Consider the following 26,629-nt stretch of genomic DNA (forward strand, 5'->3'; position numbering starts at 1 on the left):
TGCGTCTTCCATATAGGGGCAGGAGCAAAGCAAGACCAACTGATGGACGCCCTAGGGCCAGACTTGCAGACAATATATAACCTACTGCATGATCTAAAACGCTTCCCACTTTCGCAGAGTGAACATCAGGCAGAGCGGAGCCGCGGCGAGGGGAGAGGAGTCCTGCGTGCAGGTAAGTCCTCCCGGGCTCCTTCCTTCCCCAGGAGGCTGTCCCGGGGAGGGGGAAGGTGCATGGGACCCGCGAGCGGCAGTGCCCGGCTGTTGTGCAGGGAACGGTGCAGTTATTGAGGTTATTACCAGGGTGGTGTGTTTTGGGGCTTTTTTTTTTTAACCTTTTTCGGTGCCCTTGCAAGCGGGAGTTCGGGATGGCGGTGGGGCGCGTGGGAGATTGGGGCCAGCGGAGCCCAGCGTCACCCTCTTCTCCCCGCAAACGCCGACGCGGTGAGCTGGCAGTGCATCCCCAACCAGCCGCGGGGTCGTTCGCTCCTGTTCCCTGCTGTCGACGTCGGCTGGGGCTGGGGGCAGCTCCTGCCTGGCTGCTCCCAGACATCTCCCACCCGGCCACCGGCCACCGGCCCGGCCCAGCCGGCCGCCTTGGGTCTCCCTTCGCCTGACCCGGAGGAGCAAAAAGAATTCTCGAACAACTTGAAAAAGCACTTTTGCTCAGCCCGCCGCCCCCAGCGCCCGCCTGTCTGCCTTCACCCGCCTCTGCTGGAATCTCCTTTGCAAAGGAAACTGTTCCCGGCCGGGGGCCGAACGGGGGGACGTGGGCTGGAAGCAACGCGGCGGCAAAATACACAACAAAGCGTGCCGGGGGAGTGTGTGTGTGTGTGTGTGCGTGCGCGTGTGTGTAAGGGGGGGTCTATACACCCCACCTGCTGCGGCTTTCCCCATACCATACACCCGTCCTCACGGCAGGGGACTGGACTTCGTGCCGGAGATAGTTTGCGTCCTGCTGAATGGCAAATAATCCTAGCAACAGCTACGTGCTCTCCGTGGCCGCACGGAGTTTACAGCGGGGTGGGTTTGTTTTTTTTTTTTTTTCTGGGTTTTCTTTGGGGTATCGACTGTGTCTGAGGGTGATGTGGGGACCGAGGTGCCCCAGCTGCGAACCTCCGTGAACCCCCAGACTTGAGCAAGCCCCCACGGTCCCAGGCAAAACAGACGGCTGTAGCTGTAAAACAGTTAAAGAGGGAAAAAAATAATTTAAATGAATGTTTGGGGGCATTTCTGCTTATACACCCCCTGTGCGAGCGCACAGATGGTAAAATTGCTCTGTGTGTGCGCGGGGGAGGCCAGGCTGAGGATGTTGCCTTGTTCCGTGCCTCAGTTTCCCCAGCTGCGCGCTTCGCCTTCCCGCAGTCCTGCCTGCCAGCCCCATGTAATGGCAGTGCTGGCTGGGCCCCCCCCACCTCCACCCCCATGCACCCACGAAGGGGTCAGCCCCAAGGGGGAGCAGCTTTTCATCGGGGCACCAGAATCCAGCCACAGATCGTAATTAAGACTGCAATTAGACGAGGGGACTCAGAGGACTTGTGATGGCAGGTTGGAGGCAGCTCTGCCAGCAGAGCCAGCTCCGCGGGGCGGTCGCAGGTGGGAGAGGGATGGCTGCGTCCCCTCCACATTGGATTGGGATGGGGGGGACACCCAGGCAGCACCCCGCACCCTGACCGTGGGCACGGGGCTCTGGGAACGGCTGGAGCCGCCGATCCTGAAGGCAATGGCGTGTGAGCACGTTGGAGGTGCAATGTCCCCATGACACCCGGGGCCAGGGATGGGCCTGGGGGGGGATTTGGCCACAATGGGCAGGGAGCCGTGGGTGGTCAACGATTTGGGCCAAACTCTCTCTCTGCTGTTGTGAGCTTTTCCCGGCTGAGGGGGGAAAAATCCCATTGCTCTCGATAGCTTGGCGTCGCCAGGATCAGGCAGCGCAGGAAGAGCTGGCAGGGGAGCGGGGAGTCCCCTGCCCACCGCTTGGACCACGTCCCCTGGAGAGGAGAGAGGAGAGGAGAGGAGAGGAGAGGAGAGGAGAGGAGAGGAGAGGAGAGGAGAGGAGAGGAGAGGAGAGGAGAGGAGAGGAGAGGAGAGGAGAGGAGAGGAGAGGAGAGGAGAGGAGAGGAGAGGAGAGGAGAGGAGAGGAGAGGAGAGGAGAGGAGAGGAGAGGAGAGGAGAGGAGAGGAGAGGAGAGGAGAGGAGACCAGCCAGCGGCTGCTGGCATCTGCATCCCCTCGGCTCCGGGAAGGGGACGGACTGCTGGTATTTTTACCTTTCAAAACCCTTCCTGGTAGCAAATGCTCTCAGATTCGCCCGGCTGAAATGATGGCAGTGCAACCCCCCACCACCACCCTCCCTGGCTTTCCGAGCCCCCTCCTCTGCCCTGCCAAGCCGGTTGCACTCAGCTTCCCCACTGCAAGCCCCCAGCCGCCAGCAGGGCACCGAGCCATGCCACCCGGCCTGGAGGTGCACCCCCTCGCAGGAGCGGAGCGAGACCTGGCGAAGGGGTGGCAGGGCAGGTGTCCCCATCCCTGTGCCCACTGGCGAAGCCGGAGATGCCCAGCACGGTACGTTAGTGCCCAGCCAGAGGGAGAAGCAAAGATGTCGGGGATTTTTTTTTACCCCTTGTGGGATCAGACAGATCCCCATCTCCCACTGCTTCTCTCCTCACCCGCTTCTCTCCTCTCCCACCCTTCCCAAATTTCAAATTTAGGACAAATTAAGGGGCTTTTTGGCCAAGCTGAAGCCTGGCTCTGCCCCTTCTCCCGGTACCCAGACTGGTTTTGGCTAGCAGTGCTGGTTTTGGTTGGGAGGGAGGCATCAGTAGCATCCACTCCAGCGCCATCCCTTGATGTTCCCACTCTTGATGCTTTCCAGAGCACCACCCAGAGAAGGTTTTACCTTCCAGAGAAGCCTTGCCCTGCGCCAGGGTTTCTCGTACCCCGGGTTTCTCAGTGGCACCTACAGCGGCCGTGGCGGCACAGCCTGTACAGAAACACCAGCCCCGCAGGGACCAGAGCAAGTGCAGCTCCAGAGCTGAGAGCAGGACCCGTGTCCCCACTCTCTGACCAGCACTTGCAGGTCCCGGAGATGCCCTCAGCTCGCCCTTCTCGTGCCAGGAGGTGGGCTCCGTTGCCCGCTTCGTTGCCCAGGCTGCACAACGCACCAGGAGGCGAGCGCAGGGTGCTGCTGGCTGGGTTTGCATCAGGCTTGGGCTCGTTATTATTTGCAATTATTATTTCTGATCTGCTGGAGCGGAGCGGTACGGAGGTGTGGGGTTTGCGGGGGGGCGGGAGGGGTGGGTTGATGGGCAGAGAAGGAGCAGCCGTTGCTGTTCCATAGGTCCTCATCATGGTACTGCAGAGCTTGGGAGAATCGTCCTTCAGATCCGGGGAGAAAAGGGACCGACCCCATTTCCGTATGGCAAGGAGCAAGCTGCGAGCCCGACCTTGGGGACAGGGCAGGGATGGCAGAGGCATCCGACTGCTCTCCGGCGCGGGCTCCTCTCCGGGATGCCGGGTGTTTTCCTGGGCACGGCATCAGCCCGGCACCGGGAGCGCCAGGAAGGGCTGGCAGAGGCGGCGGGGCTGGCACAGCTGTGTGGCTTTCAGAGATGCTTGATCGATAGCTTCTTCCTAACGCTCCCCCATTCCCCCGATCCCCACATGCATTTTTCATGCTAACCCCTCCTGGGCAAAGGCTGTCTGCGCAGGAAAAGCAAAAGAAAAAAAAACAAAACACAACCAAAATCTACTTTTGTTTCTCTGGTCCCCGGAGGTTGTTTTAGTTTAAGGGCCAATCTATAGATTCAGGGCTGGGAATATCTTTGCTCCACGAACAAAGAGGCATGAAAAAGCTCCCCGGGGCTTTTCTTAAGCCTCTTCAGGTTGGCCCAGAGCTGGAAAAGGCTGGGCTCCGTACAGCGAGGCTGGGTCTAGTGGTACAACACCGTCTGGGCAAACTGGGGAGGCTGGAAATGGGAACTGGGGTCCTCTGCAGCTCTGCTTGGGTTCACAACCCTCCCAAGATGTGATGGAATGAAATGGGTGGCAATGGGGGGTCTGCAGCTGTCCCCTCCCCCGGGGTGCCAGGGGTCTCTGGGGCTCCTCGTACGGCTCCAAGTCAATCTGTGTGCACAGAGCTGGGTCTAGAGAGACCCCAGGCCACCGCAGCTGGGAAGCCCAGTGGATCCCTGGGCCGGTCCTGCCTGGTCCTCCCAGGAGAGAAGAGCTGAGATGAAGATTTGTGTATTTCCCAGAATTAGGAAAAAACCTGCGGTGTTTGGGCAAAGAGCAATTTTCAGGGCGAATCCCCTTCTTCTGTACCCTGTCGCCCCTGAGGGTGTTCCCTTTTTGCCCACCGTTTTTGGGTGGCACCAGTAAGACCCAGGAGCATCTCACGGCCCGGGCTTCCCCAGTGCTCCCATGACTCTTCCTCCTGTCACCGGTGCTAGCCTGGCTGGGCAGGGATGCCGAGAGCCCCTGGCAGCTGCCTGCTGAGGGACCCATTCCCTGGGCGAGTGCTCGGCATTTCTCGGCGTCCCTCCAGACCCACACTCCCCACTTGCACCCCTACTGCCCCACACCAGGCTGCTTCAGCCCCGCCACCTCGGAAGCACGGCTGTGCCCCTGACACCGGGGGCCAGACCCCTCTCCCGTGGGTTTTGCAGCAGGGAGACTCCAGCAGCATCGCGCACACACTGCCTGCATCCCAAAATTCCCAGGATTTCCCCGCGCCGGGGCTGAAGTTGAGGGTGCTGAGCTGGCCCCACGCACAGCTCTCGCTGCCCCGCAGCAGCTTTTCTGCTCCGTAAAGAGCCCAGCCGGCGTGGGCAGCCGGAGAGCATCCTCCTCGCAGCCCTCCCACGCAGCTCCGGGGCCCAGGCGTCAGGGATACGGCCGCACCGAGACGGGCGTCCAGGGTCCGGTGGACAGGAGCGCTTCCCCGCTCCGATGGCGAAAAGGGCACGGGCCAGAAATAGAAGGGGGAGGAGGACGCCGTGACCTTTCCAGCAGCCGGTGACGAATAAAACTTTCCGGTTACCTGTAGGAAGGCGCAGGGCAGGCTTCGTTATCGTCTCATCAAAGGACGACGTCCCCTGCGAGCAGGACAGCGATTGCTCCGGCGCCCGTGGGGATTCCTGGAATGAACCTGCCGGTGCCCGGCTCTGGCGGTTGCACAGCGCTGGATGCACGGTGGGCTCCGGCCGTGGCCGGGAGCTCTCGGGATGCTCCCGGAGCTGAGCCAGGAGCGAGGAGGGGATGGCGGCTGCCACCAGGCTGAGCAGGAGGACGGAGCAGAGCCATCTCCAGCTCCCCCGTCTGCTAACAGGCTCCTGGGGCTGCTCCCCTCGGGACACCCTTGTGCCAGCGCTGGGACGGTCCTGGGCAGGAGGGCATGGGGGGGGTCTGTCTCTGAGAGCCCCCCTAAGAGACACCTCGGCCGGGTCCACCCCTGCTCCCGTGCACAAGGGGACATCCAGAGGCAGCAGGGAGAGTGTCACCGCAGCCATCCGGGGGAGACTGGGGTGCAGCCTGTCCCCACTCAGGGCTCAGAAATGCCCCCCATCCCCATGGCAGCAGACCCCGGCAGAAACCTGCGTGGGGGCTGCCACATCCCCTCCTCTTCCTCCCGTTGGGTGCGGGTGGCAGTGCCAGCCCCCTCAGCCATGCCCCCCCCTCAGGCTGTCCCCCGGCTCGCTGACCCTGGTTGAGGGGGGGGACAGCAGCCGGCTGGCTCCCCCCGACCTCCCCCCTCGCAGATGGTGTGGGCAGCCAGCACAGGTGGCCCTGCGCCACGGCAGATTGGGGCCGGCTGCCTGCAACGTCCCCGCCACGGCTCGGGGACAAGAGCAAAGCCAGGGCCCCCCCCGAGGTGGCACAGGGGGTGCAGAGACGGGGGCGGGGACACTGGAGACAGCTTGGGGTCCCCGTGCTGCCGTGCCCGGTGCTTCGGCACTGGCACCAGAGCCCTGTAAAATATTAAACCGAGGATGCGGCCAGGCAACAGGGAGATGGTGGGTCAACAGCGAGGGGACATACAGGGTCCCCTCCCTTGTCCCCAAAGAGAGGAGCCGGGCCAGAGCATTGGGCATTTTTGGGAGGGGTGTGATTTAAAGGAATTGCATAAAATAACGCAGTGCAGGGTCAGCCCAATGCGGATGTCTGGGCCGGATCCAGCATCTTGTCAGGGGTTTCTCAGGCTACAGCTGCCCCTGGTCCTTCCAGCCGGGGCCAACACCTCGGTGGGGACCAGACACTGAAATTGGGTGGCCTGAATTTGGGGGCTCACTATTATAGGGGAAAGGGACCTGCAAGGGGAGAAGGGGGGCACCCAAGGTCTGAATCTCCCCCCATGGGCAGGCTTCTGTCTGCCTTCATGGATGGTGGTGCTCAGCCTCCCACAGGGATCCCAGGGCATGAGCTCCAGGATGGGTATGAGGTGGAGATGATGGCGCGAGGTCCAGGACAGGCATGGGGTGGGGATGATGGTACGAGCTCCAGGGTGGGCATGAGGTGGGGATGATGGAGCTCCAGGGTGGGCACGGGGTGGAGATGATGGTACAAGCTCCGGGGTGGGCACAGGATGGGGATGATGGAGCTCCAGGACGGGCATGGGGTGGGGATGATGGTACAAGCTCCATGACGGGCATGGGGTGGGGATGATGGTACGAGCTCCAGGATGGGCATGGGGTAGGTATGATGGAGCTCCAGGGTGGGCATGGGGTGGAGATGATGGTACAAGCTCCAGGGTGGGCATGGGGTGGGGATGATGGAGCTCCAGGATGCACATGGGATGGGGATGGTGGAGTTTCAGGATGGGCACGGGATGGTGATGATGATACGAACTTCAGGATGGGCACGGGATGGGGATGATGGAGCATCAGGATGGGCATGGGATGGGGATGATGGCACGAGCTCCAGGACGGGCATGGGATGGGGATGATGGAGCTTCAGGATGGGCACGGGATGGTGATGATGATACGAACTTCAGGATGGGCACGGGATGGGGATGATGGAGCATCAGGATGGGCATGGGATGGGGATGATGGCACGAGCTCCAGGACGGGCATGGGATGGGGATGATGGAGCTTCAGGATGAGCATGTGGTGGGGATGATGGTGGGGCAGTCCCAGCTCGAGGGGTCCACCACATCATGCCAAAGGCTGGGGCGGGGCGGAGTGGGGGGGGCATCTTTTGCTGGAGATGTGGTGCAGGAGCTGTCAGGGAGGCTGGCGGCTGAAGCCGGTAAATGATTAACGCCGGAGAAAACCAGGCTGGCATCCTGCCCATCACTGGTCGATAGGAAAAGTTGATGTTGGGAGGGTAATTTTCACATCTAACCTTCCCCTCCCGCCTCTGCCTCCCCCAGCGCCGGGGGGGCAGAGGGCTGGAGCGAAGAGCCAGCCCCGAACCCTGCATGCACCCAGCCCCAAACCAGCCTCTCGCCGGGCACGTTCTCCCCCAGCCCAGCTGGTTTCGCTCCCAGCCTGCTCCGTCTGTGCGCATTAAAGCTTTTTCCTGGGTCTGAACTGCTTTTGGCAAGCCAGGCTCCTGTTGGCCTCTCCCCACCACCCTCCCCATGGCTGGCTCCCCCGCATCCGCTCCCCGTCTGGCTCCCGCTCCCCCTCCCTGGTCGAAGCCCTGCCAGGGACATGGCAAATCAGCGAGAAGCCTGCGGGGCAAATCGGTACAAATGAGACCAAGCAAGAGGCTGGGGAGGGACGGCGAGGCGGGGGTTGGGGGGGGGCGTGGGGGGGGTGGAAATGACTCCTGGGTTGGCGCTTCTGTTCCCGAGTTTGATGTTTCCTGCAAACAATCCTGTAAATGCTGAAGGAGCAGCTTTGGAAGTCTCCTGCCCCCCGCCTCGGCCGGGTTTGGGGACGCTGGCTCCCAGCTCGGGGTGGGGGACAGCCCTCATCCCGCTTCCCCATCCTCCCCGCAGCCTCCCGGCCCTGAGCAGGGACCCATCTGGGACAGGAAAAGGGGGCCGAGCTGTAAGTCCTGACATTTCCATCTGTTCCGGGGCTGGATGGGGTGGGCGGGGAGGGTGGAAGGCGCTGGGGGCGGCCGAGGGGCTCACAGCGGGAGCGAAAACCCACCCAGAACCTGGAGGGGGAAAACATCCCCCCTGATAAACTCTGCCTTCTCCCGTCGGTTTTGCACTCTCCCACAAAAAACAAAAAAAGAAGAAAAAAAAAAGCCCAGCCGCCCCGTGAAAATCCCGGTGCTGGGGGCAGGAGCCAGTACCCGGAGAGGGGAACGTGGAAAAGGGCAGAGACACCGCTGGGTGCAGGGAGGCGATCATTTCCAAGGGATGCTCTTTGATCCAACTCACCCAATCTCTTTGCAAGCTCCTTCTTAGGGAAGGCGCTCGGCGCCGGGGAGGTCATATGGGGCCTTTCTGCTTGGGCTGCTCTCCTAATGACACGTCCCAGCGCCTTCGCTGGGAATTTGCTCAGGCGAGTCCCCGACAACAGTGAGTTTGCGGCGGATTTTGGACGGTTTCCCCGCGGCCGTGTGGCGGGGTTGTGGAGGTCTGACTTTTTTCTTCTCGCCGCAAAATGAAGCGAGGTGCGGGGAACCAGCCCGGGCGGGCGCAGATTCGCTTTAATTCATTTACTTCGCCGCGCTCCTGGAATGACCAAGGAGAGCAAGTGGTTTTCCGTGGGCTTGGAGGCGCGATATATATTTGCAGTTGGGAAAAAGAAATACAAACGGAGTGAAAGGGTGAAATTTAGCAGTAAGACAATATTATCCATATTATCCGTATTGGTTTTTTTTCCCTCTAAAACCTTCTTAATGGAAGCAAAAACTAAACCGAGCTGCTTGTTGGAGGAGGTTAGTTACTGAAATGCTTAACGGTGTCAACTAGGCATATGCCTCCTCACACCGGGGAACACGCGTTTACAGTCATTTCGGCAATTAAACGAAGAGGTCATTTAATGCGGAACAGTTCACAGCATTCAGAGCCTTCTTGGGCCCTTAAAAAAAAAAAATAAGGGGGAGGAAATCAGGTCGGTAAACCCCAGATGTGGATCGCGGTGGTGGCAAACCCTGGGACGGGGATGGGGAGAGGTTTCGGGCATCCGTCAGGTTCTGCCTGCTCTGCCCCCATCCCGCTCCCCCACCTCCGCGGGGAGGATACGGGTTCCCTGCTGGGAAAATCTGGGATGTGGATGTGTCACCCCCCCACCATCCCGTTGGGTCTTCTCCCCCCGCCGTTCCTGGAGCCCCCCCCCGGCATTTCAGAGCCCTGCCTGACCCAGAGGCAGTTTTGGGGGGGAGACCCAGGTGTGAAGGTGGGGAGGCAGCAAGTCACCCCGTTTCCTGCATGGGTGTCTTGGGGATGGTCACAGCGGCGAATCCCGACATCCCTGGCCTGGCACCCTCTGGTGCTCGGTGCCGGGCAGCCCGGGACTCGCAGGAATGCGGCTGCACGGCCATTTCACGCAGGTTAATGAGCTGCCTTCCCCGCTTTACCCCCCCAGCTAATAACACCCAGGCCTGCTGTGAAGTTCCCGGTGGCTTTGCCTCAGGCCGTTATTACTCCTCCTGGTCATTCCTTGGCCAGTACAGACCTTGCTGGGTGATTTGGTGGCCGAGAGTTACCCATCTCAGCCTCTGCCCGCGGCCACATCCCTCTGCTCTTGTCCCCGCGCCGCAGCCCGAGCGCTGCCCACGCTGCGGGGCCAGGGGCTGAGCCGCTCGGCACTTTATTTTTTTGGGGTGGGAAAGAGCTGGAAACGCAGAGAGCAAGACCACCAGGCAGCATCACCCTGGGAGCCGCCTTGATATGCATTTAAAAAAAAATAAAAACCCAACCAAACACCTCTACCAAGAAACAGGCAGAAGGCAGAGAGGCAGGTGAGCCCGCAGTACCGCCAGTGTTCCTGCCCGAGACTAAATGTGTTTTTTGGGGGAGAAATCTGCCTGTAAACTGGCTGCAAAGAGGAGAGCTGCCTGGCACGTTCCGGGTCCTGCCGGCCAGCCTCTTCCCAGGGCCACGTCCCTCCATCTTCCCTCCTCACTGCTGGGAGCGTGTTATCTCTCCCCCGTCTTATCTCTCCCCCGGGAAAAATCCGAGTTTCTCTCCCGCAGACTTTGCGGGTTTCCCTGCCAGAGCCAGGAGGGGTCCCGTCCCTGTGAGAGGGCTCCGGGCTTGTTGAGCTCCCGCACTTTCACTGGAATCCATCCCCACCGTCTCTCCTGCTCCGCAATTTCCCAGCTGTTCCCAAGTTCTCCCAACCAGGAGCAAACCGTTTCCCCTTCCCTGCTTTATTTAGCAGGAGGAGTTGCTCCGGGCTCACCTAAAGGTGGGGAGGGGGAAGCGGGGGAGGTTCCTAATAGCAACCGGTATGAAATGGGTTTTACAACAGGCTGGATTTCATGGATGTGGTCACCAAAGCGCACTGGTGCCGCTGCCGGATCGGTGCATCCCCCTTCCCGCCCAACCCCCCCGGTCTAGTTTATTGGTTTTTACCTTAAATATACCCAGTCCTCTGCAGATGGCAGCTCTTGGTGGCTGGTTAGACCTTGTCATGATTTAAACACTTCCCTCTCTGGCTGCATCCTAAACTCTCTGGCTGGAGCCGGTGTCGGGAGCTGGCAGGAGGGAGCAGGGACGAGCCCGCTTCCCCCTGGCTGTGGGCACGGCATTGCGACAGCCCCGCGTTCCCAGGGGTGCTTGAAATCACTGCCCCATCTTGGCGACGTTTTGCCTAAAAACAGACTTGGGGAGGGGGATTGCCCTGGGAGAGCCAGGATCCCAGCCGAGAAGAAGGAGGGGTGTACTCTGTCTGTGCCTGTGGTCCCTTCTCCTGCCCACCGCTGCTCACCCGGGCTGGCAGGAGGGTCCCACAGGAGGCAGGGAGTGAATGACCGTGCCTGCTGTTGGCTCTGTGTCCTGAGGATCCACTGAGGAAGGCTCTTTGGCTGCATGGGGTGATCTGAAATGAACTGGGAAACCCCCCAGGGACGCTGACCCTTCTCAGAAAGTCCCAAGAGGGTCAGCTTGTGGGACAGCCAAGCAGTCCTCCAAGCACTGCTTGCTCCATCCCACGCTCTGCTGAGATGCGCAGAGGTCCCTAGCCCTTAGGATGGCCCCGGACTCGAGATGTCCTGCAGCACAGGAGGCTCAGACCCATCAGGGAGCGCCCAGGATGGACCAACCTCATGTTGGGCTGTGGGAAGGCTGTGAAGCAAGGCCTCCTCAAAGTCTTTTCCAGACTCATGAATGACGAGAAGGTGCCAGGGTGAATTTACCAGGGCCTAATTGTGCTGGAGCGGCATGACCGCCTTCTGTGAAGAGATGGCTGGCTGCCTGGGTAAGGGGAGAGAACGGGCAGTTGTTTGTGTGACCTTGGCCGGTCCCCTGACATGGTCTCCTGCAGTATCCTCATGGCCAAACTGGAGAAATAAAGGACAAGGTGGGTCAAAAACTGGCTGGACTGCCAGGCTCAAGGGGTTGTGTTGAGCAATGCAAAGTGCGGCTTCTGGCTGGAGAAACGGGCTGGTGGTGACCTGTGGAGCTCAGAGACGGGAAGCGCAAAGTCCTGCGTCTGGGATGGAGCAACCCCATGCAGCAACTGGGCAGCTTTGCAGGAAAGGAGCCACATCTATCACACGATCAGAGCCGGAACGTGGTCTGCCAGGAGCTGGACCCAGAGAGGAGAGGATGGAAAAGACCCTGAAGAAAGCAGGAAGCACTGAATGGGGTCGTGAAGAGGTGGACGGGGAAGGCTGAGGGAAGCGCTTGTGATGTCCATGTGTGCAGACCCTCTCCTGTAGCGAAGACGACGAGGTCGGTGAGGATACAGCAATGGACACATAGAGGAGCAGAAGAGGGTTGGACTGCAGGGGAAGAGGTGGGCAGGCAGAGTAGGAGTGAAGGCTCTCTGCCCTCGTCCTCAAAGGAAATCAGGTGGATTCTAACTGGAACAAGGGGAATTTTCTGGTTGCAAGATGCAAAAAAATTTGGTGGAACAAGACACCTGAGGCAGCTGGTACAAGCACAGCAGGTATGTCACGGGAGACAGCTCAGGACGTGAGAAAGGTTGTATCAAGACAGGAACCTCTGGCCACCTTTGGGGTGTCTTAGGAGACACGATAAGAGCTGGGCTCTGCTAGGCCAGCAAAAGCAAAGCAGAGAGGAGATCTCCTCCCTTTCTTACCTTTCCCATCCCCGGCACATTTAATGAGTGTGAATTGTCCAAGGATAAATGGAAAGTGAAAAGGAGGAGAACGTTCCTAAGTGCTGAGGAACTTGACTGCAGTGGCCTGGGAAGGCCATGGAGCCTTCTGATGGGACAAGGGGTGACAAAATGCAACCTCATTGTGTGACGGAGCTCGTTGCTTTGCAGGGAAGGTGGCAGGGTGCGCTGTGTCCATACCCAGCCTGGGGACCCGTGCTTGCAATGGGGCAGAAGAGACAATCTAATGTCTGTGTCCACACTGAGGACCCTCACGTGGTTTGGTCTGTGGTGGGAGGAAGAGGTGTATTTTGGGAATCAGCAGAGAGCTGAGCCCCTCCTCCCCCCACTCGGACTGCTGCCTGTGTGCCACGGCACACAGGTGGGGACGGGACGGTTGACCAGGAGGAAGGGGCTTCTGGAGATGAGCCACCCAAAGGTCTACCAGGTGGAAGGCTGAGAGGGCATCTCCCAGGGCAGGTGGTGACAGGCAGTGGGACGCCATCCTGGGGTGTCAGACCAGCAAGCGAAGGAGAAACCTGTAAGTGGGGAGAGAAACTTCAGAGGTCATAGAAACTGGAAGAAGTTAGGGAAAATTTTCATGTGCAGCATATCACGTCCAGCACAAAGGTGACTACATCAAGCACCCTTCCAGCTCCTGGGAACAGGAAAAATAGCGCTTTGGATCTCCAGGAGCCCTGCACATCACAGGTGTCACACAGACTTTACCACGTAGGAGAGCTGGATCGTACCTCCCTATTCCAGCTGCATGCACTTCTCAAGCACCCCCCCATTTCCATCCAGACATTCATCCTCTTCTCCTGCTCACCATGTCAGCCTTGGACACCACCTGCTTTGGACACCATCTCCTCTGCATACCTTTGGGTGCCAGCCACACCGCTGACTCTCCTGGCTCGCACACAGCCACTTTCCCCTCTATCCAGCTGCACATTTTCATTTGGAGGCTGATGTTGTCTTCACTGATTTGGAAGTCTGTTTGCCATTGAGCCACTGACTCCGAGGTTGGGAGCCTGTGGTCTCCTGGGGCTCTATTAGGAGGTAGAAGTGGAGGTGGAGGAAGAGGTAGGAAACTCCTGTAGCAGGGCCCAGGCACAAGCTTGTGCGGGTAGTTGATATAATGTGGAGAGACAGTCTTACATCTCCTCACCAGGTCCTGCCGCTTCCCCCGAAGGGCTTGCGGCAGGAAAGGCTGTGGGAGGAAAAGCCTTTTGCAGTGGAGGACCCTTGCATCTCTGGAGAGTAGCCTGGAGGCTGTGACGGCCCGATCTCATCTCGCAAGGAGCCTGTGAGTTGTGTTGTGTGTGTCACAGGCAGAAGACAACGACTCCAACCCATTGCCACTTGGCTGAACGCTTGCCACCACGCGTGCTTTTCAGAGGATGCTGGGCTTGCCCCGGGGAGTCTTCAGGCTAACTGAGATTCCAGGAGAGACAGCTGCTTTTTGGGGATGGAGGGTAGAGGCAGAGGAGCTCAGGAGAGGTCAGAGATACAGAAACGCCTATTGAACAGGTGCACAGAAGGGAGAAGATTTTGACCCCAAATTAGGGGAGACTTGTATGCGTGAAGGTGCTGTGGCTCTGGCACACGGCAGGCAGTAAGTTCATCATCTGGCCTGAAGGACAGCCCAAGGTTGGGCAGGTGATCCCAGGCAGCCCACATTTCGAAAGGTAGCAGTGCTCACAAAGATGGAGCCACCTTGTGTCTGGGCTGGTGTTTGGGAAGGGCCACAGACTGGCTCTGGGCCTGCACAAAAAGCTGTCTGTGAAGGGAACGTGAGCTTTCCCAACCAGAAACTCCAGATCCTTCCAAATTCTGGAAAACTAAAGGTTGAGAACCCAAATGCTATCAGACTTTTAGACCATGACTCTGACTTTGGCTTGTCCCTGGGATGTGAAGCACACAGTTTGGTCACCCCCACACATGGAGACATGCAACTGGTGATGAAGAACCCTCCGGCAATGGAGCCATGCTGAGGTATGGGACTTGGGTCACAACCTGTGGACCTCGCACTCAAAGATGTGGAGGGTGGGCAGAGGTGGAAGGACTGGCAGTTTGGGGCAGACAGGAAACCCCAGGCCTTTCTGAAGACATTTTGTGGACGCAGGAAGAGTAGAGATTTTGGTGCAACAACTGACACCAAGCCAGAGGAAGGCACATCTCAAGGTGGGAAGAGTTTCAAAGCTGCTGATGTAGGGACCTCCAAAGGTGGAGGCAGCAGGATGGTCTCACACCGTCACTTTACAAGAACGGTTCAGCCACTGTTTGGGGTGAGCCTGGGGAGGTGCAGAGCCCCCAGCCCCACCAGCCAGGCTTCCCTCCTCTTGCCGACCTCCTGCTGCTTTGCCATGGCCAATTGCCCTCATCCCTGCCTCCGATAAATGCTTAAAAGCTCAAATCACACGACCCCAGGCTATGAAAACAAAAAGGGACCCGATAACCGCTAATAGCCGAGCAGCCCCTGCAGCAAAAGCATGTAGCGTAGGGAAAGTGGTTTGCATTGATCGGTGGCTCCCCGCTGCCACCCGCCCCCCTCCCCACCATGCCTGGCTGGCTGCTCCAGCCTCAGCGCTGGCGGAAAAGGGATAAAATCCCATCAGAAGGGAAGAGTCCAGGTAATGGCAGGAAAAGGGTGCTTTGCGGGGTTAGTGTGAGATCCCATAGAAAAGCCATCCTCCTCCTGCTCCCCACCACTCCATCCTGGCTAGCAGGGTCACTGACAAAGCAATGCAGGGACCACAGATATCAGCATGATGTTGAGGCCCTGGAGCACAAGCGACCTGGACAGCCCAGAAGGGAGCAGCTGGGTGGACATAGGTGAAGGGAAAAGTTGTCCCTGCGGTTGGTGCTGGGCGTGCAGGGGACTGCAAATGAATTCCCACCTGTGCAGGGTAGGACCAGCTCCTGAGAGACCACGGGAGCCCGCAGCTGCTGGATGACGTGTGAGGCAGGAGGTTCAGCCCAGCATCACTGAGTGGAGAAGAACTTCCGTGCCTTTCCCAAGCCCTTTCCTCCACGCCATGTCCTATGGCCATCTGGGAAAGGTTGAGGGCAGCCAATTTCCATGGAGCGTTGCGACTCCCTGGCAGCCTACACGCAATGTTGTAAGACTTGGAGAGCAGCGCCAAAGAAGGGAGGACATCAGTTTGAGAGATGGAGTCTTTGTTCCAGCCAGAAAAGCTCTTGGGGGTCTGCAACTCAGATCAGGGCAAGTTCACAGTAGCAGAGCTTCTCCAGAAGCATCCAGAGATGCACACTCTGCAGAAGACCTGTCTTGGAACCGAATTGCTGCACTTCAGCAGTGTCTTCTTGTCTCCCGAGCGGTGGGCACAGGAATGCCTACGCACGGGTGGAGATGGCTGCACTGTGGGTTTGTATCCATAGTGGAAACAGGCTGGCCCAATCCCCTGCCTGCAAATGGCTGCTGCAGACCCGGAGGAGGCTCAGGGGAGGGCAAGGGGTCTGCAAGGGTTTGGCCTCATGTCCAGCTCCAGCTTGGAAAGGAGATGGTGAAGCAGGGGTATGATAGTGACCCGTGCGGCTGGAGGTGGACAGGGATCATGGTTGCTGCCTCCTCCAGCCAAAGAGCTGGGGGACATCAAAGGAACTTGTGGGGACCAGCAGGACTGGGAAGCCGAAGGAAGGAGCTCTGCACAGTGTGCCAGGAACTCCCTGCTGCAGGATGCTTTTGGGGGATGATCATTTCCACGGCTTCAAGAGAAGCCCGGGCAGATCCATGGCTGGGAGGGCCACCGACGTGTGCTGCACACAGCGGCACCCGGTCTGCTGTAGGGATGCGCGGTGATGGCTGAGGGTTTAGGAAAAGTGGAGCAGTACCACAGATGCTTGCCCTACATCCTGGGCATCTGCTTTTGGCTGTTACCAGAGACGTGAGCTAGATGGACTTTTGATGTGACCCATTTCAGCTGCCCCAACTTCCCTGCATCCCTGTGTCTGGAGGGATGCGCTTCCCTGCATCCCTGTGTTTGGAGCTCAGGCTGGGGCTGGTATTTTGTAAGTACCTGACTGCAGATCTCATTCCTGGGCGTCTCTCCCTTCTTCCATCCCTTTGTCTCTCCCTCTCTTTCTTCTCCCCTTGCCGCTCCGCTCCCTCCATCTGACCGTGCCCCCCCACCTCCCCTCGGCGGTCCCGGGGAGGAGAGCAGGGATGCTGCAATTCCCAGGCACAGGTGCACGGTCCCCGCCGCGCGCTGCCCCCAGGCACGGCCCCCACCGCCGCAGCTGACAGCCCACTGGAAATAATGTGTTGTGGCAGAGAGAGGCTCAACAGACCACGAAGATCTGCTGGTGCGGGAACTGCTCAGCAACCAGGAGCCGCAACGCCTGTCTCCCGGCTCCGCAGGGCCTCATCCGGCTCTGGGGATGCCTCTGCTCCGACGGAGCCTGCCTGGCACACACGCCGGACGCTTTCCCACCCTCTCCCCTTCTTTTTTCTTTGCTCCTTCCTCTTCTCCTCCCTCGCTGTTCCTCTCTGCAGCGTTAGGGAGGTGGAAGCAGCCATGCCCGCGCGGGACGGCTCACTGCCTGTCCCCCCGCACCGCCGGGCACAGGAGGGGAATGAACGGCTTTCGCGGCAGCGTTGGAGGAGGAGGACCAGGTGTGCAGGAATGGAACAACCAGTTCCAGTCTCCCAGCAAAGATTTAATCTGCCTCTGGCATATAAACAGCAAATGTTTGTTCAACTGACCTGCAAACAGGCGGCGTGCATCGCAGCGGGGCCGAGGCACCCGGCTCCCCGCTCAGCCCTCTAGCAGGGTCGGGGTACGGGGAGATGGGGTAAGAGACCAGGGCACAGTCGCATCTGGGGTGCTGGGGACACCCCAGGCTCGGTGGCCAGAGCCAAGGGAGAAGATGCTCAGAGGGACCCCGTCCTGCACAGCCGCTGCTGCATCCCTTCTGCTCCCCTGAGCATCCCAGCGGGTGTGCAGACCTCTCACGGCTCACAGCCGTGACGCACGCAGAAAGTGTCTGAGGGCTCAAGGACAAGCGCGTCCCTCCGGGCAGGCGGGCAGGCTGTCACTCGCTGCAGCGGACCTGCAGGCAGGAGGCCCTGAGCTCTGCCTCCGCCTCCCGCTGCAGCCTCAGCGGCTGCAGGTCAGGTCTGCGCCCCTGGAGCTCCCCCCAGATTCCCAGGGGACACGGGTTCATGACAAGGGGACGTTTTTGCCTATTTTCCACAAGACCAGATCTTAGTGGCAGGGTTGGCTTCCAGCTCAACCGACATGTGGGCAGGCAGAGGGCTGTCCCCAAACCCTGCCCGCAGCTCAGCCTGCCCCGTGGGCTCCTGTGCCGCACTGGGGAAGCCACAGCCTGGCTTCCCATCGCAGGTGGAGGTTGCTCTCTGCTGCTTGAGGACAAAGCTCAGGAAGGAAGTAGAAAGGGTCCTACACAGGTAAATCCCCCTCCCACGATGTGAATGCTCTCACTGTTCTCCCCGGGGAAGGTGATGCCCCTTGGTGCCGGTGGTGAGGAGAGCATGGAGCATCCTTCAGCCCAGCACAACTGGTGGGACTGTCTCCAGGGCCACTGTTCCTGCAGGGCATGTGGTATTCCAGGCTGCGTCCAGAGCGGTGATGTGTGGAGGAATTGGGGGGGAAGCAAGGGGCCGTGGGGTGAGCAGCCAGCCCCGAGGACGAGGGCTGGCCGAGGGGAGCCATCAGTAGCAGCCATGCAACCCAGCCCCGGGTGGTGGGGAGCATCGCATGGCCATGTGGCCACCTGCCTCCTCGTGTGGTGACGCTGCCTTTCCTGCCCACCCTGCTCATTGGCCCCGCAGTGTTCACCCCCCCAGGACCTGCACTGCTTCCCCCTGGCCCCTGGGCCTTGTGCAGAAGGATGCGGGCTACAACTGGGCACACTCCAGTCCAGTGGGCAGCAATGCCCGTTGCAGAGGGTGTCAGCTCCTGGAGCCACCGCCTGGACCTGCCCCTGAGCAGCTCCTGGTCCTGGCTGCCCAAAGCCACAGAGACATGCTCTTTCCCTTCCCCTCCTGCGAAACTCGCCTCCATCTCCCCAAAAGCCAGGGAGCAGATTGTTTCTGTGAATGGCACGGCTGCCGTGTCTGCAGCAATCTGGAGATGCTTCTGCCCCTTTTCCTTCCCGGGTTGTGCATCCCTGCACCAGCCCGGCTGCGGGGTCTCCTGGGGTTGAGCTCTGCACCGGGACCTGCCAGGTGTGGGAAGGATTTGGCCCTTGAGAAATGAGCCCCACGCATGCAGAATGAGCCCTCAGGGTCGCTGCCCTCCCCAGGAGAGATGCAGGTTTTTGTTCTGATGGGGAAGAAGCCGGCGAGTCCCTGCAGGGCAAAGCGGTGTCCTGGAGGGGTGACGCAGGCGTGGGCATCGTGTCGGGTGCCCTGCCACTGCAGAAGAATGCTGCTGGGCCGTCTGTGGAGGAGCCCAATTTTGTGAGCATGGAGCCTCTGCAGATCGGGCTGCCGGGGCAGGCGGGGCGAGGGGCTGTGGGACAAGCACGTCCGCCCCCCGCCCCCATCCCCAGGGAGGCTGCGGTGGGAAGCACACGAGGACCAACCCTGCTGGGAAGGCTGTGGGGGACATTTCCCAGACATTCCGATCTCAGGGAAGACACCTGGAAGCGGGGAGGTGTGGTTTAGCCCAGATCGGTTTTCCAGGCTGGGTTACCCCTGTGCTGGCACAGGAGGGGGACACAGGACAGGGTCATCCCCCGCAGCCGGGAGGCAGGACCGCCTTTCCAGCAGCAACGCCAGGTTAAAGGCAGTACAGTCCGCAGCCTCTCCCCATCCAGTCCGTCCATCCGACTGTCCTCTCTGCACCACGGTTGCACGTTCATGCGCAGGGTTGCGGGTATCTGCATTTAGCCCAGCTCTGCACCAGCTTCGGTGTATTAGATTGGGAGCATCTCAGCCGTCTCCGGCACTGCGGCACCCAGGAGATGGCACAGATCCCTGCCCAGCTCAGTGTTCGGGGCTGCGGGCGGGTTTCTCCTCCATTCCCTGCCCTCAGCAGGAGAATTGTCCCTGGGCTGGGCTGGGGCAGCCTCAGGGTGGCTCTGACTGAGCGGGCAGGTCGCCTGGGAGCTTCAATGTCAGCTCGAGGTGGTTTAGCTTCAACGCCTTTAATAGTGTTTGTTTTCTGGGGTAGTTTGACAGAAGAGGGTTAAAAATGGGGCCAGCATGTATGGGCACACCAATAGGGTTTGGGCAAAAATTCCGTCACTGGCCTGGGTTTAAATCCCAAACGTGGGAGCTCCAGACTGAGGTCCCAGCAGCTCTGCTCCCTGGGGCCAGGAGGTGCCCATGGAGCAGAACCATCTCCTCGGGGAGCCACAGGCACAGCTCACCAGCTCCATGCTTGTCCTTCTTCCAGGGCACACAGTGGTTCCTGGAGGGGTGTGGGGAGATTCACACACCGTGACCTTCCATTCCCACAGGGAGCCACCTCCAAGCACCTGCCACCATGTCCAAGGACGACGTGGGCTGCAAGCTGACCTCGGTCTACAAGCACAAGGAGAGAAAGCCGAAAAAACCCCACTACATCCCGAGGCCATGGGGCAAGCCATACAACTACAAATGTTTCCAGTGCCCCTTCACCTGCATGGAGAAGTCCCACCTCTACAACCACATGAAGTACAGCCTGTGCAAGAACTCCCTCTCCCTCCTCATCGAGTCTGACTGGCCCTACAAGAAGGGCAATCTGCTCCACCCGGAGCTGCGGCTCCTGCACGCAACTGAGACCTCCCGCCTGCGTGGGCGGCGGGACGAGCAGGAGACCTGTGACTCCTCGGCCACATCGGGAGGGTTGGTTAGGACCAAGCAGACCTCCAGCAGGGATGGCCACGAGGACAAGCCGACCTCAGGGGTGGAGATCCTGCCTGCTGAAGGAGCTGGTGAAGAAGGTGGCCCATTCCAAGAGGAGGAGGAGGATGTTGCTGGCCTGTTGAGGGAGATGGATGCGGGGGAGAAGAAAGAGAAAAATGAAGAGACAGGTTGCCAAGGTGATCCAGCTGAACCAGAAGTGAATGCTTTGGTCTTTGGTTTCAAGAACAAGAGGGACAAGCCTTGCAAGGAGGTGGAGCCCGACTTCATCATCACGGATGTCTTCTCCCTCAAGAACCATGTCATGAAAAGCAGGGAAATGGCCTCCCCAGACCTAGATGCTAAGCCAAAGCATTGCAAAGTGCCAAAGAAATGCCTGGCCAGCAGCGGGATCCTCATGGAGCAGTGGAAGCTGGTGTCAAATGGGCAAAGGAGGAACACACCGGAGGTCTCCCCACCTTGTACCGACAGCAACATCATCCCATGCTACCCCCCTCCAGCCTACAGTGACTACCACGAACCTCAGGGCCTCAACCTCTCACTGCTGGGTATTAACTACCCATTGAACCCCAGCCTATTCTCCTACCTGAGCCCCACCATGGCCAACAGTGCTACGACACACCCGCACTTGGCTCAGCTGCCCTTCCTGGCCTCCACGGCCCAGCTGATGCACCCGCATGCCTCCCACTTCCAGCCTCTGCAGAGCCCCGAGCGCTCAGCCTTCCTTCCCCGCTTCTACTACCCCTTGCTCTTCGAGCACACCTTTGGCTCCACTGAAAGCAAGATGTCCTCCAGCAAGCCAGAAGCCCAGCAGCTGGTGGGCTCTGTCATGCCCACACCGCCCCAAGCCAAGGCCCCCAGTGAGCCAACTAAACCAGGGCTGCTGAAGGTACCAGTTCTGAAGACAAGTTTTCCTTGGTCCAAAGGGGTGAGAGAGGAGCCAGCCTCTGAGCTCAGCCACCCCACCATGCTGGGGCAGGAAGAAGAGGAGAAATGGTTGTCTCAAGAGAAGGAGGGCAACCCATCTTTGAGCCTCAACAACCTACGCAAAAAGCCAGCCACTGACATCTACCAAAATCTGGTGGGGATGAAGGACAGCGCTTTTGCCCCCAGCAGCGTCCGGAAGACAGAGTTACCCGTGGTGACCTGTCTGGAGACCAGCAGCCCTCCAGGCAACTCCCTGAAGAGGAAGTTCACTGCCAACGGTCTGGATTTGATAGGACCCGAAAGGCTGATGCCTGGAAAACTCAGCTACCAGAGCAGGTAAGGTGCCTGTGATCCCTCTGCCTCTTCCTCACATCTGGCTGGCCCTAAACATCATCTTCATACCCCATTGTGCTATTGATCTGCCCTATTTGCCTCTAAACTGTGAGATGAGTCTCCAAGGGCTGGGCACACTCCAGGCTGGTGGACCATACCAATGCCCACTCAGAGCAGGGCTTTCTGCTCTGCAGGCACAAAGGACCTGGAGATAGCGATAGGACGAGGGGCAATGGTTTTAAACTAGAGCAGGGCAGGTTCAGATGAGACATTAGGAAGAAGTTCTTTACACTGAGGGTGGTGAGACACTGGCCCAGGTTGCCCAGAGAGGTGGTGGTGGCCCCATCCCTGGAGACGTTCAAGGCCAGGCTGGATGAGGCTCTGAGCAACCTGATCTAGGTGAAGGTGTCCCTGCTCACTGCAGGGGGGTTGGACTAGATGGCCTTTAGAGGTCCCTTCCAACCCAACACGTTCTATGATTCTATGACCTGAAAAGTCTTTAGGTGCATCCAAGCGCCTGGGCTGTGTCACCACTTGCTGTCCCTTGTGTCCCTCGCTTTCCCCTGGTTCATACAGAGCCAGAAGTGATGCGGTGTCTGTGCAGCATGGACCCGCGCTGCCCAGGCACCAGGAAAACTCCTCTTGGGTCCCCAGATATCCCAGAGCTGCTGGAACAATCATTGCCTATTTTTAAACATACACATTTGCATTCCTTTGATTTGCCTTCTGGTTTCAAAGCCCAGGAGGAGGGTCACGTTTCCAAACATTTCCTTTTACCTGGGGCTAGAAATGTGCACAGCTCCTTTTAACAAAATTTCAGTTCCTCCCCTGGTTGTGCAAGTCCAGCTGTGGCTCCAAGAAAAATGTCACTGTAAAACCCGCTGCTTTTGGCACCCAGAGGAGCTTTCTCTGGAGAAGCTCTCCATGGTTTTCTATCTCCACCTGCCTCTTCCCTGCTCTCAGGCTGGCTGGAGAGGTCCCTTCCAATTGGGCCTTCAGGACTGTGGGATGGTCATTTCCATCAATGTTCTCCAGTGCTCCAAGAAGGAGAATCCAGGTTGGGCTAGCTGAGATGGGATCGCTTATCGGCACCATCTCCCCAGACTGGTCTCACCCTTTGTTAGTGGGTGTCACAAAATAGCCTGTGTCAGGGTCCATGCTCCTCCTGGAAGAAATATGCCAGGAGCAGCTCCAGCCAGGGCTCTGCATGCTCAGACCAGTGGAGGAGCCCTGGCTGAATCTGGCAATGCTGGCCCCGGACATGTGTCCAAGGATTTTCCTATCTCTTTCCCTACTGATTGTATCCACTTCTTCTCTGCAGTGCTTCAAGAGCCAACCCTGGACACATCCCCAAGGCCTTGGAGCACTGGCACACGGAGGTCCTCGCAGGCCAGCCTGAAGAACTGGAGAGGGGCAATGACACTGAAGTTCTTCCCTCAATGGGTGCTGGCCTGGACCATGGCCTCTGCAAGCAGAGCAGACCCCAAGAGACTTCTGCCACCATGACAGACCCTGAAGCCACAACCGTGCTAATCGGGGACCTGTCCAAAACCTTAGAGGAGTACCAAGAGGTGGAAAAGAAACTGTCTGATCTGGCAAAGGAGGACAACCCTGAGCAAAAAGAGCTGAGGGACCAGCTGGTCAAAATCCGAAGGGAGCTCTACCACATTCACCAGGCACTGGAGAAAGCCACCAAAACCCACGAGGGCCCTCTGGATCTCTCAGTGAAGAGGTCTTCTGAAGGTCTGGAGAAGGTCCAGCAGACCAAGAAGGAGCCCTGCAACATGAGCCTGGGCAGTGAGAAGCTCCACGGCAAAGACCAAGGGGCCCTTAACAAATGTGTGGCCACTGGGGAGGCAGGAGACACAGAGGGGCTGCCAAACTGCCTCCTCGAGGCTGAGAACAAAACCATTGACCTGCTGATCAAGATGAGCCGCTCTGAGAGCCTCCGGGCATCCTCCTCCGAGGCCCACCTGGGTGCTGTGATCAAGGCTGAGGTCCTGCCGCTCACCATGCCTCTGGAGCTCCGGCACGTGATGGAGCCCTACTACAGCCGTACCACCAAGTGCGAGGCAGACTCCAGTGTCCTGCTGTGCTCCGACGGCAGATCCAGCACCACCCAGGCCCCTCAGCTCCCGGTCACCACCGAGGATGGGCCCCTGGGCTGCCGGGCCATGCAGCGCTCCTTGTCCTGCAGCCTTCCCAGCGAGACAGACGCAGTGTGTGTCCACAGCCCTCTGCATGCCGACCCCTAAACCCACCTTGCTCGAAAGCTCCTGGATCTCACTGACCACCTCATGCTTCACCTTCCTAGTGTCCCACCTCTCTGCTCCCCTTCTTCCCCCCACGACGAAAGCCTGGCTGGGGCCACGTTGCGTTGGGGTCCCAGCCAGCTCCCCCAGCTGACTCCACAAGGTGTAAGAAACCAGTCCCTGTCCTGCCACGCTGTGAAGGACGGTGCTCCTGGGCTCTGCATGCTCCACAGTCTCAGCTCCCTGGTCCTGGAGCTCCCTTCAAAAGGGAAGTGACTAGCAGGCACAGAAAGAAAACTGCTAAAATCACCAAGGTTTCAGCAGAAGACTCATCCAGCCCTCTCATCAGGGACACTCAGGGACTTTTGGAACCCGGCTCCCATGGCCTGTGGACAGGGGAGGGACTACAGGGTATCTACAGGGCCAAGCCTGCGTCCAGCTGTGGTTGTGCTCAAACAGATTGTAGCTGTCACCTTGTACAGAGCAAAGACACAGTGGCTTCTCCCCATGGTGGCTTCAGTGACACAGCAGGGAATCAGATGCCCAGCTGGACTGACCCAGAGGCCAAGTACTTTCTGCACTGTGGAGACAAGAACATCCTCCCAGCCACAATGACAAGATGACACAGGAACCACCTTGCCACAGCTCCACACCTGGGTCCTGAGCTCTCCTGCCAAGGGCATTTGCCACGTGGGGACTGCTGGGCTGTAGGGACTTGTTCCTACCCACCGGTCCTCCAGTGTCCGGCTCCTTCTTTTGCTTTTACACAGAAAGGACCTTCCTTCCCTTTGCTCCCATGGCCTCTCCCCATGCAGACATGATGCACATTCCTCATGAAGGCCCCATCCCTGCAGAGTACAGCTCCCACGAGCCCATGCCCACTAGTCCTAATCCCCCAAATGACGACACATGGGACAGCAAAATGGGTGACAAAATGCTGCCATGAACCCCACTGCTCAAGGGGAAAAGACCCTAAAAACAACTGCGAAGGGACAAACTTGGCCTGTCCCAAGCTGGAAAGATGCTGAGCAGCCACCCCTCTGCCAGAGCACCGGAGAGGCAACCACCCGGGCAGGTACCTGCTGCTTGCGGGATGAGCGTTGGCCTTCCCGAAAGGCCACCTTCTCCCCCCAGAGCTCGCTGGGGGCTCTGTCCTCTGTTGGGCAGGCTGGTACCCACCGCAGGGCAGTCACACCTCCCTGTCCCCTGCCACCCTGCTGAGCAGCATCTGCTCTGGCTCAGGATGGTCCCATGCTTGGGCCAGGATTTCTTGGACTCCCTCCCGCCGTGGGAGGTTCAATGTGTTCTCCTCAGCTCGGCAAAGCCAGGCACCCGCTCTTCTCCCCTCCACGCTCCCTGTTCAGAAGATGGTGGGGTCTCCTGTTAGCACCTAGGTGCTCCACTGACTCCACTTGGTGACTTGTTCTTTGCCATGAGAAGCGCCAGGATGGGGGCGGGGGAGGGCAAGGTAAAAGAGGACAACAAGCAAAGCCACAAATAAGGGACCAACACAGCACAGCAAGGGAAATTTAGACACTGGCTTTTCTCTGGGCACAACGTGGACAACCCTACTGCAGGTGGCTGAAGAAGGAAAGCCCCCCCACACGGGACCTGGGACTCCCAAGTACTTTGATGGACCCAGACAACAGGAAGAGTTGACTCTTTTCACCTGATTGCTCTGTGGACAAAGCTTCCACCTCATCAAAGGGGTTTGTTTCTCTCTCAAGGACTTCGCTTAGGGCACGCAGGCCTGCGGAGTTCTTGGTCACTTCTCTCTGGAGGAAAGTGTGGGGTGGGGGGAGCCATTCAGAAGGACAGATGCTCAGCTCAGCACCGCGGCCCTTTTGAGCCAGCTCCAGATCTTCCTGATGGGTCACGTCCTGCTGCTTCCCAGCATGGCTCTGGCCCCACAGGCCATGAGACACCCCCGCCCCGAACAGATCCCAGAGCCTGGGTGCAGGATCCTCCATCCCACAGCCCAGGGAAGGTGGCGTTGGGCCTTTCTTTCTGGGTTTGAATAGCGCCGTCATCTTTGGATGCCATAACACCACCAGCGCAGCAGCCCCCTCCATACCAAGCACCTTGCTCACGTTACCAGTCACACTGTCCCTCCACCTCTTCTGCCACCCTGTGCCCCTCTGTCACCCTGTGCCCCTCTGTCACCCACCCCTTCCCAGCCCCCTTGCTCACACAGCCCCAGCATATCTCAGGGCTCCCTACTCTCCCCCACACCAGCTTCTCCCGGCATCTTTCACGCCAGGACGCCCTTCCAGCACACGGCAGGGTGCCCGCGGGCACAGCCAAGAAGCTGGAGCCCCGTTTTCCCGTGACATCCTTCCCTGCCCACCTGGCCTTTACCTCCTCTGAGGAACAACAGGACGCGTGGGTCCCTCTGCTCACCCTGGACCCCCACCTCCTCCCAGCCCCGAGCACCATGTTGTTTTCCTTAGCGCATCCCCATCTATACTTGGGCACATTGGAGGTCCAAGACACCTGCGCTGAGCTCTGTGACCAGCAGCCCTGGGCTTCAGCAGGAGATCAGAGCACCAGGCAGTGCTGCCTTTCACCCCTTTGTAGCTGAGATATTGCCCCCGCGCAAGTCACGTCTCCCTCCCCAGCCCCTGACTCCATCCTGCCACCCCGAGCTGGGATGCTGCCCTGCTCCCCGTTGCCCATGCTGGGAGACGGGCACCTCTCCCACGCGCGGAGCCAGCACCAGCAGCCCTCGTCATGGCACTCACCGACTCCCTCACCTCCGCAGAACACCGGGGTGGGGGGTCAAGTGGGAGGCGGAGGCCGATCACACAGTATTTATTGTTCACAGTTTTACGAATGTACAAAACAAAAACCAAACCATTAAAGGGAAAACCTCTGAGCGGGAGTTGCTGGTGTCCTCTTTGTTCTCCTCTCCCGGCAGCCCTGCCTGCTCTGGCCAGACCCTGCAGCGGCCCCACGCCACCACTCTCCATCATGGAGCCACACATTTCCCACTTTCGGAGGCTCAGGGTTAGCCACCAGAGGGATGTGGCCAGATGTTGACGCTGGCTGCGCATGGTCAGTATTTCCATGGGTGGGTTTTGACTGTTTCCTTCTGCTGGA

General features: G+C 59.2%; 1 protein-coding gene across 4 annotated transcripts; it reads left to right on the plus strand.

Moving 5' to 3' along the window:
• PRR35 (proline rich 35) lies at positions 1–26,393 on the plus strand. Of its 4 annotated transcripts, none has more exons than XM_063345066.1 (3): positions 1–172; positions 19,634–21,281; positions 22,600–26,393. In XM_063345066.1, the coding sequence occupies exons 1-3, from the start codon at positions 43–45 to the stop codon at positions 23,531–23,533; spliced, it is 2,712 nt and encodes a 903-aa protein (XP_063201136.1). In that variant the 5' UTR covers positions 1–42; the 3' UTR covers positions 23,534–26,393. The 4 variants fall into 4 exon arrangements, with proteins under 4 accessions (XP_063201136.1, XP_063201139.1, XP_063201137.1 ...); XM_063345069.1 differs by having other exon boundaries at positions 135–172; positions 19,570–21,281; XM_063345067.1 differs by lacking the exon at positions 1–172 and adding an exon at positions 7,770–7,990 and having other exon boundaries at positions 19,570–21,281.
• The last annotated feature ends 236 nt before the right edge of the window (positions 26,394–26,629 follow it).

The sequence above is a fragment of the Chroicocephalus ridibundus genome, chromosome 8, assembly GCF_963924245.1.
Source record: "Chroicocephalus ridibundus chromosome 8, bChrRid1.1, whole genome shotgun sequence".
Taxonomy (NCBI): Eukaryota; Metazoa; Chordata; class Aves; order Charadriiformes; family Laridae; genus Chroicocephalus; species Chroicocephalus ridibundus.